The 12,703-nt window shown below is 50.2% G+C and overlaps 4 protein-coding genes across 4 annotated transcripts; 2 read left to right on the top strand and 2 right to left on the bottom strand.

The window, feature by feature from the left end:
• Nucleotides 1-213: 213 nt before the first annotated feature.
• CTRU02_206064 (uncharacterized protein) lies at nt 214-1,899 on the top strand (the record flags this gene model as incomplete). The annotated part of the gene is made up of 3 exons (XM_036728763.2): nt 214-268; nt 418-950; nt 1,006-1,899. The coding sequence occupies 3 exons, from the start codon at nt 214-216 to the stop codon at nt 1,897-1,899; spliced, it is 1,482 nt and encodes a 493-aa protein (XP_036579652.2).
• Nucleotides 1,900-4,579: 2,680 nt separating this feature from the next.
• Nucleotides 4,580-7,433, top strand: CTRU02_206063 (ph domain protein; the record flags this gene model as incomplete). The annotated part of the gene is made up of 3 exons (XM_036728764.1): nt 4,580-5,294; nt 5,364-6,189; nt 6,254-7,433. The coding sequence occupies 3 exons, from the start codon at nt 4,580-4,582 to the stop codon at nt 7,431-7,433; spliced, it is 2,721 nt and encodes a 906-aa protein (XP_036579653.1).
• A 346-nt stretch (nt 7,434-7,779) lies between these two features.
• Nucleotides 7,780-9,942, bottom strand: CTRU02_206062 (aminotriazole resistance protein; the record flags this gene model as incomplete). The annotated part of the gene is made up of 1 exon (XM_036728765.1): nt 7,780-9,942. The coding sequence occupies one exon, from the start codon at nt 9,940-9,942 to the stop codon at nt 7,780-7,782; it is 2,163 nt and encodes a 720-aa protein (XP_036579654.1).
• Nucleotides 9,943-11,614: 1,672 nt separating this feature from the next.
• Nucleotides 11,615-12,495, bottom strand: CTRU02_206061 (H/ACA ribonucleoprotein complex subunit 1; the record flags this gene model as incomplete). The annotated part of the gene is made up of 3 exons (XM_070204659.1): nt 11,615-12,037; nt 12,103-12,329; nt 12,429-12,495. 3 exons carry the CDS (start codon nt 12,493-12,495, stop codon nt 11,615-11,617), a joined length of 717 nt encoding a protein of 238 aa, XP_070061763.1.
• Between the last annotated feature and the right edge of the window lie 208 nt (nt 12,496-12,703).

Below are 12,703 nucleotides of genomic sequence, written 5' to 3'. Positions count from 1 at the left end.
GTGCTGACCAGGTGCCCTCATGCTGTGGAGAGGGGAGGGGTGGGACCTAGTTGTAAGCCTGACCATGCCATGTGTGTATCAACCTTCCAGAGTCGAAACTGCAGCCGGCCTCATCCTCATCCCGCGAAATACTTCGCCGCAGACACAGCACTACACCTGCCGAGCTCGTAATGCAGAACATTTTAGGTGTCAACCCTTGGCGATTTTAGCATCATGGCGGATTTCGATGTTTATGAGTCTCTCGAGACCCAGCAGCAGTTCTGGGAAGGTTAGTGACTCTGCATCCGCTACGCATGGTTATCGTGTCCTACCCAGATTTTCTTCTTGGGTGTTCCCATTCTAGGGTCTTTCCTCCTTCTGTCTCAATATGGCCCATGAGCTTTAGTAGCTAACTATCAGTCTTCGGTTATATAACAGAGCTGGACGACGTTGTCACTACCCAGTACCAGTCGCACGATTTAATTGACGAGACGCTGAGGGCTTGGCTGCATCTTTCCTCAAGATTCAGGGATAAGTTCTTTGATTCTGAGGACGATGTCGCAGTTTGCTGCGAGAAGCTTCTATCCAGCCAGCTGTTCCGCGATAACAAAGAATATATCCGTACGCAAATCGTATACAGTCTCCTCCAAGAAGATGACCCCGCATCGCTACACGTTATCGTTCTTTTCCTTCTGCTAGACGGCCAAGCCGATGAGGCCACCTTCTCTCGTATGGTCGAAGAAGCTTGCTTCCCCCGGCTACTCGAACTCATTAACGGGCGCAAAGACCGGGATCCGAGGCTACACCGTTTGCTGCTAGAGCTAATGTACGAAATGTCCCGCATTGAACGGCTCCGCACAGCAGACTTACTGCTAGTCGATGATGGCTTCATTGCGTATTTGTTCCAGATTATCGAGGAGCTATCCAACGATGCCCACGATCCGTATCATTATCCCATTATACGTGTATTGGTATGTTCTACTTTTCCTTCACTCTCCACCCATATGCCAATCTAACCTCGAGCAGTTGGTTCTGAACGAACAATACATGCTAGCTTCCACCGACGTTGCTGCCGATCCGACATCTCCTACCGCACCGCTCACGAACAGAGTTATCAAGTGTCTTAGCCTTCACGGATCGCTGTTTCGAACATTTGGAGAGAACATTATTCTACTATTAAACCGTGAAACCGAAACGTCACTGCAGCTCCTAATCCTTAAGCTGCTATATCTTCTCTTTACTACGAAAGCCACTTATGAATATTTTTACACAAACGACTTGAAAGTGTTGCTCGATGTTATCATCAGGAACCTCATGGATCTTCCAGACGAAAAGATATCTTTGCGGCATACATATCTTCGGGTTTTGTATCCTCTTTTAGCACATACACAGCTCTGTCACCCTCCACACTACAAACGGGACGAGATCATTAAAGTCTTGAGAATATTAGGCGGGTTGGGGAATTCTCATTTCGCGCCCGCTGACGAAACGACGGTAAGACTAGTTGACCGTGTCTCCAAAGTCAAGTGGCTAGGCGATCATGAGGGTTCCGGCGAGGCAGAGGTGGCTCGAAAGTTTTTAGGCATCAGCCTATCCCGATCAGAGACGGCCAGCAGCATTAGCGTTGTAGACGTGGCAGCAGTCATGGAGAAACCTGGCGTCATCACTCCAAGTCGCAAGGCTGAGGCTGAGGCAGAAGCTAAGGGAGAACAGTCAAACATGGGGACAGGTACGACGCGGCCTAAGAAGCCTTTGCCTGAGGTGCCTAAACATCGACATGGCACTCCTGTTGGGCAAACTGCGACACTGCATCTGAATGGGCACAAGAAGACACCACCCAAAGCACCGCCACCCCGCCGGAGAACGAAACTCAAGCCTGTCGAACCAGCCGCGGATGGTGCTCCTAAGCCAGCATCGTGATTTGCGCTGGAGGCAGCATCAGGCCCTGGTGGCCGATAAAATGAGATTATGATAAGATTTGGCGTTTGCTTGTTTTGGTGAAAAAAGGGCTAGATTCACATGGGAGGAGCATCGCGACCACAAACAACTTGTTAGCAAACAGCGTTCGGGACAGGGTTATGGCATAGCAAGGCGTTTGGGTTCCAAGAGTCAGCGTCAAATAATACAAGGATCAGAGGCGCCCATCGGCTTGTCTTATCCAGCGCAAGGTGAATGCACAATTTTTGCCATCTACGATTGATCGTCACATGTGTGAATGAAACTTTGTTCGCAGTCATCCAGATTTTTGAAGGCGCGCATTGTCGATAAGTCACTGGCTAGAGTTGTGTTTAGTGGGGAAAGATTCTCGAAGATGGGATGAACCGCATTCATCCCACAATTTTTCTCCCAAGAAGAAAGCCAGGCAGTCACAAATATACAGGAAAGTGGTTAATCAGATCGCACTTCCGCGGAGATGTTTTCTTGATTTGGCGAAGTGGAAGAGCGCATGTTGTGGTTATCTTTCAAATAAGGTATAATCCGCACGACAGCTCTTGAAAGCTATGGTCCAATTCCATGGAATATGCAAGTCAATGAATTCGTGGCCATTGAGAGATCCGCATAACAGGATCATCTCCGAATGCACGCTTGAACACCCAGCAGAAACTGGCCTAACGTGCCTTGCCAAGATTTTGACAGACTTAACTCCGGAAGGCTGCTAGGAGCAGCTGCTGTCGACTGCCTCGAGGCTTGTGACAGACTATTCCCAGCTCCTCACCGACACCTACCAGTTTATGATAAATGGGTTCCCCCGTAACTGAACGAATGATGCCCTTAGCATTAAGGAATCTTATGAACTAAAACATAGCTGAAAGTGGACAGTCAAAGGGAGCGGACAAACAACGTCGCAAATATGACGCCGTGTGCCCGAAACGTTGGGCAAACTACTCCATTGAAGTACAACGACAGATGGAAAGTGATGATGATCGCCATGTGTCTAGACTTAAAAGTCGGATGTTGGTTGGCTGCATTCCTGATTAAGCTGGTGGGGTCATACGGATTAGCTGGAAAACATCTTGTGTGACTTTGTTGCGCAAGTCCTAGCTATGGTGACGAGAGGATGATTTTCGTGGCAACCTAGCATAACCAAGACTTTGTGAAAAACCCGCCTCTAATAAATGTCCAGCTTGTGAGTTGTTACTTAAACTTGGCGACTGGAGTGTGAAAGAGTCAAGTTTCCACTAGTTAGTAAAGGGGGTGGTGAGGATGCAGCAACCAACATGACCTGTCTGTGGTCGACATTACGTCGTGGGGAGGCTTAGGAGGTGACGCATACGTCATCGTTGAGTTGATGTGCAGGTGCCTCTTGACCTTCTTGTGTGCAACCAGTCCAAAAAAGGTATTGCGAACAGACCACATACCATCCAAGATGCCACGCGCACTATCCAGAAGCCCCAGATGTGAGCTCAGAATTTAGCCATTAATACCGTGTTTTTACGGCGCTGAAGGAGGCACAGCCAATCATTTGGTCCAAAATGACCGACCCCAGATTATTTGATCACGAGTAAGACAACAAAGTCTGAATGCTAGCCATCCACTGGCGTTTTCATTGTGAATACTAACTCACACAGCCCATTATTTTGTTCAGGCAAGAAGGCGATTGCAATAGGCTACATCTCCTTGACAGGCAATCCAGGACCTCGTCCCCTCAGCTCTCCTTGCCATGGGTCCTCGGGGCGGCTCAGAGTGTAGGAACGGACTGGAACCCTCCACAGAAGGGATGCATGGTGAAGAGCGACGGACACTGACGGGTCGGGAAGATGATGGGATGGTGGGACGATGGGACGATGACTCGTCGTCCCAAGTTACTTTCCTCAACAGCACTTCGTACAGCGTAGACGACAACTGCGTGCTCTGGGGGATAACTGAACAGGCGTGGGTGGTATGACAAGGATGTCGCTGAGTAAATTAACCTGACCTAGTACACAAGTCAAGGTGGCACCCCTAGTACCTAGTGCAATGGTAGATAACCGCCAGGGTCACTGACTGCGGGTGCCCAATTTGTGATGGAATACCCTGATTTGGGTAAGTCCATACCCTTTGCCTCACCCTGTTTGACAGGCCTCGGCTTCGGTATAAGCCTCCAATCTAATGCCTCCAAGGCCTTGCCTGGCTCTCCTTTCTGATCTGTTAGCTTGCCCTCATTTCTTCCGTACGACACAAATGCAACGAACCGTGACATTCGAATTTCATCCGTGATATCACGTGTGATCTATCCGAGCCACTCTACCGAACAATAGCTTATTCGTCCCCTACGATACAGCTGCTCAAATGTGGAATCACTGTCCCGCCAACAACTGAAACATCAGCATTCTCTTGAACCGAATCGGGAGCCACCACTCCCTGATGACGACATTGGTCTGAGCGACATAGAGCTCTTCCGGCTGCGATTGCGTCAAAAGTACGGCGACGCGATACACTAGCCAGCTAGCCAGCCATTGCTTGTCCCCCGGCCCTCTCTTTGTTGCGCTAAGCTGTCTCTAAAAGCCATCCGGCCATCTTAATTCTGCTACGCTAAACCCTGGTCTAGGAATTTTTGTGCTTCCAAGTCCGCCACGACACCTGAAGGAGGGGCTTTGGTGTGCTCGACACCTCCTCGACCATGGCTGCCAGATATCCTCAGGCTTCTTCTCCCGCTTTGAGATCGAACCATGTGTCGCACCTTCCCGATGCTGATTCCTACCAGGAAAGGAGTATACAAGATCGAGAAGCTGACGCCGCCGCGCCCACCATGAACTTAAATCGTACTTCATCTTATTTCCCGCAACAACCGCCCCCTGCTGCCACTGCCTCTCTCAGTTCTCCTTCCGCCCCCGCCCCCTTGGAGCACACTGAAGATCAAAAGACACAGTTAAATACGCTTGCCAATTCACATACCGGCCATCAACCACACCACTTCCCACAAACCGGTGACCCTGCTTACGATAGTCAAAACCTTTCTACGAACAGCAACGATCTGACCGTCCCATCAGCGAACGCTCGCGGCAGGTTTATAGAGGAATGGGATGCGAGTCAAAGAGGAAGCAGCATTATCGACGGACTAACTTCCAATATGTTACGATCGAACTCATTCGTTTCCAATGCCGGAGAGGATCATTTAAACCTCCCATCGCGACACAATACCCTCAAGAAGAAGAACTCATTACGCAGAAATGGTAGCCTGAAGCGGAGTAGTAGTCGCAGGAGTATGAAGGCTGGCAGCGTCCGCAGCTTGGCCCTGCAGTCTTCTTCGGACCCCGACGAAGCTCACAGCGCCTTTCACTGCCCTGTGCCAACATCTGGCAACCCAACTGAGGCTTTGGCTAACAGATTTCAATGTAAGTCGTGCGCATCCTGACAAGTTCATAAACACTCGTGTCAACAGCAGTGACTAACTGTTGCGACAGCTTGGCGCAAGATTCTCAAAGATCTAATCGCATACTATCGTGAAATCCAAACACACTATGAGCACAAATCCAAGTCGCTTTTGAAATTGGCTAACGTAGCCAACAACATTTCAACCCCGCCAGGCTTTCTAGACTCGGGAGGCATCGACGATGCCTTACACATTCTCCGCGCATACCACAAGAGTGCCATTTTAGAATCGAACAAGGCCAAGGAGATCGAAGAGGATGTCATTATGGCGCTCACTGGTCTGAGAAGCGACCTTCATCAGAAAGTTAAAGAGATAAAGAACCTCTCAGGAGATTTTAAGAATTCCGTCGACAAAGAAATGGATAGCACTCGGAGGGCCGTCAAGGCACTACAGGACACTCTGGGTCAAAGTGATTTAGATCCCTCCTTAACCACCGGAAAGCAAGATCCGTATCTCCTACGGCTAGCTGTCGACAGACAGGTCGAACGACAAATCGATGAGGAGAACTACCTCCATCAGGCTTACCTTAACCTGGAAAACTCAGGTCGTGAACTGGAGTCCATTGTGGTTGGTGAGATTCAGAAGGCGTACAATGCCTACGCAGGCATTCTCAAGCGCGAGTCTGATGCCGCTTACGGTGTGATTGAGGAGCTCCGTATTGGGCCCATTTCCATGCCCAAGGATCACGAATGGACATATTTCGTTCAAAAAGATGACCAGTTCGTGGACCCTGACATCCCGATCCGTTCAGCTGAACATATTCATTATCCGGGTCGAGACCATGTCGTCTGCCAGGAAATACGGGCTGGACTCCTCGAGCGTAAGAGCAAGTATCTAAAAAGCTACACAGCCGGCTGGTAAGTTGTTTTCCCCAGACTCGATAGATGTCCTAGTAAGCTAACAACAGTTGCTGACGGTTAGGTATGTACTTTCTCCGACCCATCTCCATGAATTTAAATCGGCGGATAAGGGGCAAGCCCCTGTCATGTCGTTATATCTTCCAGAGCAAAAATTAGGTTCACATTCTAGCGAGGGAGGGTCATCCAACAAGTTCATCCTTAAGGGTCGTCAGACAGGATCAATGCATCGCGGTCACACATGGGTATTCCGGGCCGAAAGCCACGATACCATGATGGCTTGGTACGAAGATATCAAGGCGCTTACCGAGAGGACACCACAAGAAAGAAGCGAATTTGTGCGAGGCCATGTTCGCAGTTTGAGCCAATCATCACATAGATCAACCAGCAGTGACGGTGTTGTCGACGAAGATGATGACGAACCCTTCTCGGCAGATACAGCAGTTGCAGCTAGTACGAGCTCGAGGCAAGACCTCCGCCGTCCCGAAGCAGGTGGGCGATTCCCATCTGACATCCAGGTCAACGCGCAGCGAGGCTTACAGGCTCCTCTTTCGCCATCTAGCGTAAGCTCGGGGTTCGACAAATTAGATCGGGAAGCTGGTTCGCAGGCACCATCTTTGCCAGGCGGCATTCAGAACACTTTTTTTCTGCCGAAGGACCAATCAAATGGTTACGGCGGCACAGCACGGACACCTATGGAAGATGCACCCTCCAACGCAGCTATCGTCAGCCAGCAGGCCAGAGAAGACGGCATTAATCCATATACAAACGAGCCGGCCCGCCGTTCACAGTCGTTCAATCGAAGGTCTCAAGCAGCCTACATGCCTGCGACTGGCATACAGAGGGCAGTTAGCCAGAAGGCTCCACAAGCCAAGACTGATGATGACTTTCGACCAGAATCATCGGCAGAACACAGCCTCGACCAAGGAACACCAGATAGCAACAACCAATATGGCTATTTGTTGAAGGGCGGTGGAAAGCAGTCGTCGGGAGCTTCGTATAACGACTTCTCACAGCAAGGCGTAGATGAATTCTCCGATGGTTATGCTCAGAACCCTGGCTCTCCCGACGCTGCAACAGGAACGCCAGTCCCAAGAAACTCGGACCTTTCTCGTCAATCGTTGCGGGCTACCCGACCCACAGCTGGCACTATCAGGACCGACAGTGTTCCGACGATCTCCAACCTACACATTCCAGGTGAATACCCTAAGGGCGGCTCATCCGCCATTGATGTGAGACGCTAGTCCCATCTACTTGGTATGGGTACCGAGATATGGGCACCAAAGCATTAAGAGGCAAGGTTTGTGATAGGATATAACTCGGTTTAGGGGTGAGAAGGGACGCTTACTGTTCGCAAATGGCTCCGAGCCTGATGTTTTCTTTCACATGTTTCACCTCTTCTCCCTCTGGTAGTAGTTTGGGTAAAAGAGATTTGGAGGACAGCATGGAGCGCTGTAGCGATGATGAATGGACGGCGATAACTCCCTCACTCCAGTGGATTTTCATTGATGTTTCTAACGTCCTCACCAGTCGAGCGCCAATAAATTGGTATCCATAAACGAATTGATATGAAGTGACGATCTTCTCTACTCAACAGGCTAGTCGCTCTCTCCTGTGAGCTGAGCGCCGAATCGACAACGCCAGTGCTAAAATTACACCTAAGCCTCCAAGACCCAAACCGTAATATTGCGCTCCGCGATACCCAGATAGTATGTTCTGTCCATCATTGTTTACTTGGACCTCGATGGACCTCGCCATTCCCAGATTCAGTGAAAGAGTGAATCCCGTGACGGCAAGTACCAGCTTTCCTGAGACGGCTTGATAACCTTCTGCAAGATTGTTGCTCAGAAGTGTGGTCGCAAGGGGGCTCAACATGACCATCCCAAGTGGTGCGAGCAAAGTACTCACAAACTTATTCGCCCAATATACCTGGTCCGCAGGAGCTGTGGACGTCAGAATAGACGCCAAAAGCAAAGCCACTAGAGACCCGAGAAAGGCCCAGTATATCTCCATGTCGGGCATCAAGTACGCTAGCAACAAGACCACCACGAAACCCTCGATGGCAAGCGGCACAAAACTTGCGCTGGTAAAAAGAGGGTCCCAGTCGCGCAACACTTCGGCGAATTGGAAGCTGTAGAAGACCCATATGACGAAAGACCCCCAACCCGCCGCCGTGCAGGCCAGAATGAGAGCCGTTGCTGAGTTCATTGCTCGTATAGGTAGCAGAGGATTGTCTACTAGGGTCTCGTTGTGTAGAAAAGCTAGTAAGAATAGAAGCCCAATTATTAGAAGAAAGTATATGTAAGGGGTTCGCCAGCCAACTGCAGGTGCCTGGTTCCATGCAAAACAGAACAGAGCAAGTCCTGTAGCACTGAGGCCGATACCCGATACGTCGAGATTTACCCAAGGCGTGTTGTTGGAATACAACCTACGACACTGCTGGCGTGGGAGGACGAGGGCGCTCAGTGCTGCGGCTGCAATACAAACGGCGGAGAGGGCAAAGAATGACCAGTACCAGACTTTGTGGATGGCAAAGAAGGATGCCATAACGGCGCCAATGACGAAACCGAAGGGCGCGGCGGCGCTGAATAACGACAGTGCTACATCCTTCCTCTCTCCCGGAGGGAGAGCTGATTCGAGAATAGACAAACCGTTGGGTACGCAAAGTGCTGATCCTATGCCCTGCATCGCGCGGCAGATACAGAAGTATATGGCACCGTTGCACCCACCGTCTTGCACCTTAAGAGAAAATCCAGCAAGGAGGCACCAGAGCCCAAACCAAAAACAACCAAATACAATGACGTGTCTGTGACCAAAGACATCCCCAATACGGGCCGAAGGTAATGTGAAGACTCCTAGATTAAGGGCATAGGCCGCGGTGAACCAAGAGTGTTGGCCCGCCGGCAAGTTGATGAATGAACGTGCAATTACAAGAGCCGGGGCCATGGCCTGGGAAAGGCCGGCAAACATGAGGATCTGATGAAGACTGATAACGGCCACCAATGAAACCTCTTTGGTAGAAGAGAGGGTATTCGTAGGGATTTGTCTAAACGGAAATTGCGCTTGACACGAAGGTGTCTGTCGTGTCCACCGGGTTTGTTCTTCCAGAGTGGTAGTCTGTGCTGTTGTTGCTGGACTCAGGTGCTCGCGGTTGAGCATTGGTGATGTATCGACCAGGCCTCTGCCCCGCTGGCTGATGACGATCTTTTGTGCAGCTTCGAACACATAAGGGTATTGAGAAGAAGTTGCACGTGGCTCAGGAGGTAAAATCCCACAAGAACCACTGCAGCATGCGATGTTTGAACATGAGTTGACATGTTCAAACGAAGACGAATGCGATTCTAGGCTGCCAAAACAGCGTTGGATTTTTGCTGTTGGATTTTGGTCGATGAGAAAGGGGCCTGAATTCTCAAACAGTACAGAAGAGATCGTCAGATCGCAGCTCGGGGGGTTCAATACTGAGGAAGCTGTGCCAGGCCTGGGAGGTGACGTTTGAGTACGGTGCAGCTCGTTATCGCCGTTGGCGACGTGGGAGACAAGCACCGGGGCCGGCGCTCTCCATCCTGTGTTTTCACGTCCGTTGAGTTTCAAGTGCATATTGCTGACGTCTTGAGGTTCCCGAAATTGTTTTCTGAAGGACTCGGTTACTGATATCATAATATCGGCCACACTCTGCATGGCTTCTGTAGCACTCCGCGTTTCCCATGCTGTTTTGGGGACGTCAATGGACCTTGAAGTAGAGGAGCTTGTCATGTTTACCCCGTTGTTTATATTCGTCGATAGGGCTCATTTACATGTAGTACAAGTAGAATACAAGCCGTCAGTGACGAAAATCAAACGTATAGAAATATCGCCAAGACGTGGAAGTGGGACATCGAAAACGAGCATAGAGAGATCAATGAGGAACAATATGAAGGAAAGGGCTGAGTGAGAGATAAGTGATCGAGACGTTCATGGGAATCGGCATGACGAGAAGGAGGAATGCATTCATTCAGTTGGGTGAGATTCTCTTAATGAAAAGGGAGGCAAAGTGGCCAGGAGTTCAGGGGGATGAGCTTCATAGAAAAAGGATAAAGCTGCGCAGCTGAACTGACTTAGCAACAGTGCCTTAGACTTACTATACTGCCCGTGGACTGGCTGAGGAATAGATGTCCATTGAAAGGCTCGAGTTACTTGCTCTAAATGGATTCCGTCAGTTAGTTGCAGGGGTGTGGTGAGATGTGTGATGCAAGCATCTCGTATTCTAGGTTGTGATTATGAGTGGATCAGGACCTTCAAGATCCTTTGTCTAACGGTTGCAGTCACGTAATAGCAAGTCTTCCTATCCAAAATCTGCTAGCTGGCATTGGATTTGACATAGGAAACACCCAGTTTCATCAGGACGGGATTATTATTTCTTCGTATTGGTGTTCGTTCAGATGGCTACTTGCATAACATTCTAATGAATTATTTCAAATGCTCATACGATGAAGGTTGCGGATGACAGTTTGAAAGTGCTACCCCCAGGCAAGATACCAAGCAATAAGCACAGCGACTGGACCCTTTGGCACCAAAATTAGACAGGTACTTGATTGGAGTTCAATCCCAGCAACCGGTTGAGGCGTCGAAGCAGAGAGGATGAGGGAGCGTTGCTAATTATGCCCCACCGAGATGAACCGCGCCACCAGCAGTACATCCTTCACCACATCCATAGCCTCTTACCAGTATTCTTGTCTCATTATTAATAGGGATACCTCTCCTTCCGTAGAAGCGCAAGCACGGCGGACCGTGAGAGACAATGCTAACTATTATCTACATCACTCAACAGGACGGATTTAACAGATTTACGGCATGAGCCAAGACTTGTCTAAAAGCTGAGAGAAGGTTGAATTATAACGTGCGCTCCCAAGGCAGATGTCGGTGATGCGGTAAATGTGGAAACAGGCATCCATTGGCGTCCAAAAATTACCCTTGTTCTTGAACCAAACCCGCACGCTCAACCGCGCCATGGCTTCCTGATCCTCATTTTTATTTTTGTACTTTACTCAGCCTCCCTCACAGACGATAATTTTTATTCCATTTGCCCACAAGATTTAGTCGATTTTGCTGCCTAGAGGACGGAACTTAAATCATGTTCAACTCCTTCAAATTCAGTCACGAGGGACGTACATCACACACTCAACTCAAAAGCCAACCATTTGGCAGTTGTAAGCGGCTACATGTGTTCTTGTATCACACATGTAAGAACCAAGGCCTTGATGACTAACCATTCCCGGAGCCCGCGATCAGGACCTCTATATCTTGGGTGACCATTGTGTATGATGTACATGCAGCCTTGAGCCCCTTTCGCCAGGACTGATGTCAAAGCAAAGCAAACCCGAACGCCTGAGTCGTAGTCAAACAGAAGAAAACCTCACCCCCAAGAACTGACGGTATGTATGCTGGATTACCATCCTCTGCTGAAGCCTCCGCGTCCACGTCCGCCGCTGAACCCACCACCTCCTCTCGGCGTTCCGCCTCTGCCGCCAAAGCCGCCGCCGCCTCCACGACCGCCAAAGCCACTACCACCGCGGCCACCTCTTGCCGGGCCTCCACGTCCTCTGCCGCCTCCACGGCCACCAAAACCAGCACCGCCGCGGCCACCTCTGCCACCCGGTCCACCGCCACGGCCTGCTCGCTTCACCTTTGGTGCACCCGGGGGTGGCTTGGGCTTGGGAAGGAACTTGTCCAGCGGAAGAAGCTTTTCGGACCCAATGTAAAACTTGTCGCCCTCTTTGAACGATGTGGCCTGAATTCCCTCCGAGGGTTTAATGGTGAAGTAAACCTGGTTGATAGGGCCAAGCACCTCGTCAACTTTGCCGACGGCAGTCTGTAGCACAATTAGAGAAGGCAGCTCGTTTCGATGAGAGAATTTGCTCCATGAGCCAGCCGCACCTTGTTTTCGAGGAAGATCTGGGCGTTGAAGTGAGGAACCTTAGGGTTGATGCTCTCGCAGACCATCTCGCCCTCGCACGCATGCATGAATTTGCCCATTTCTGCACACCGTAATAGGTTAGATGGGCAGCTTTCTAGGCTGAGTTGTAAATGGGTGACATACCAAGAATCGTGGCGGGCGGGCCCATATCCCTTTGCTGGAATCCACCTCGGCCTAGGTTGCAGTCATGTATGTCAGTTGTCGATGCAAACTCGGTATTTGTAGCCTCGAGGTTGCAGGGTGTGCAATGGAAAAGAATGAAGTAAAGAAAAATAATAAAACATACCTCCGCCTCCACGGCCGCCAAAGCCACCACCGCCGCGACCGCGCGGAGCTCCTCGTCCAAACGACATGTTCTTGGTGGATTGGTTGTGACTTGGGAGCTGCTCCTGCTGCTGCTGCTACTTGCTGCTGCTATTGAAAAAGCGAAGCCATTGGCAAATCGACAGAAAATTTCCAGTGACCCAATTGTGGTGCATACCAATCGAGCTTTCCTATTGGCCAGGCTGTCGGAGCGGAATATTAGAAGTCCCGGCCAACCCCGCCAAATCTAAGTGTCCC

This window comes from Colletotrichum truncatum (assembly GCF_014235925.2).
Source record: "Colletotrichum truncatum strain CMES1059 chromosome Unknown Contig_0003, whole genome shotgun sequence".
NCBI classification, from domain to species: Eukaryota; Fungi; Ascomycota; class Sordariomycetes; order Glomerellales; family Glomerellaceae; genus Colletotrichum; species Colletotrichum truncatum.
The sequence above is the reverse complement of the archived record's forward strand: the minus strand, read 5'-3'. Positions and strand labels throughout refer to the sequence as shown.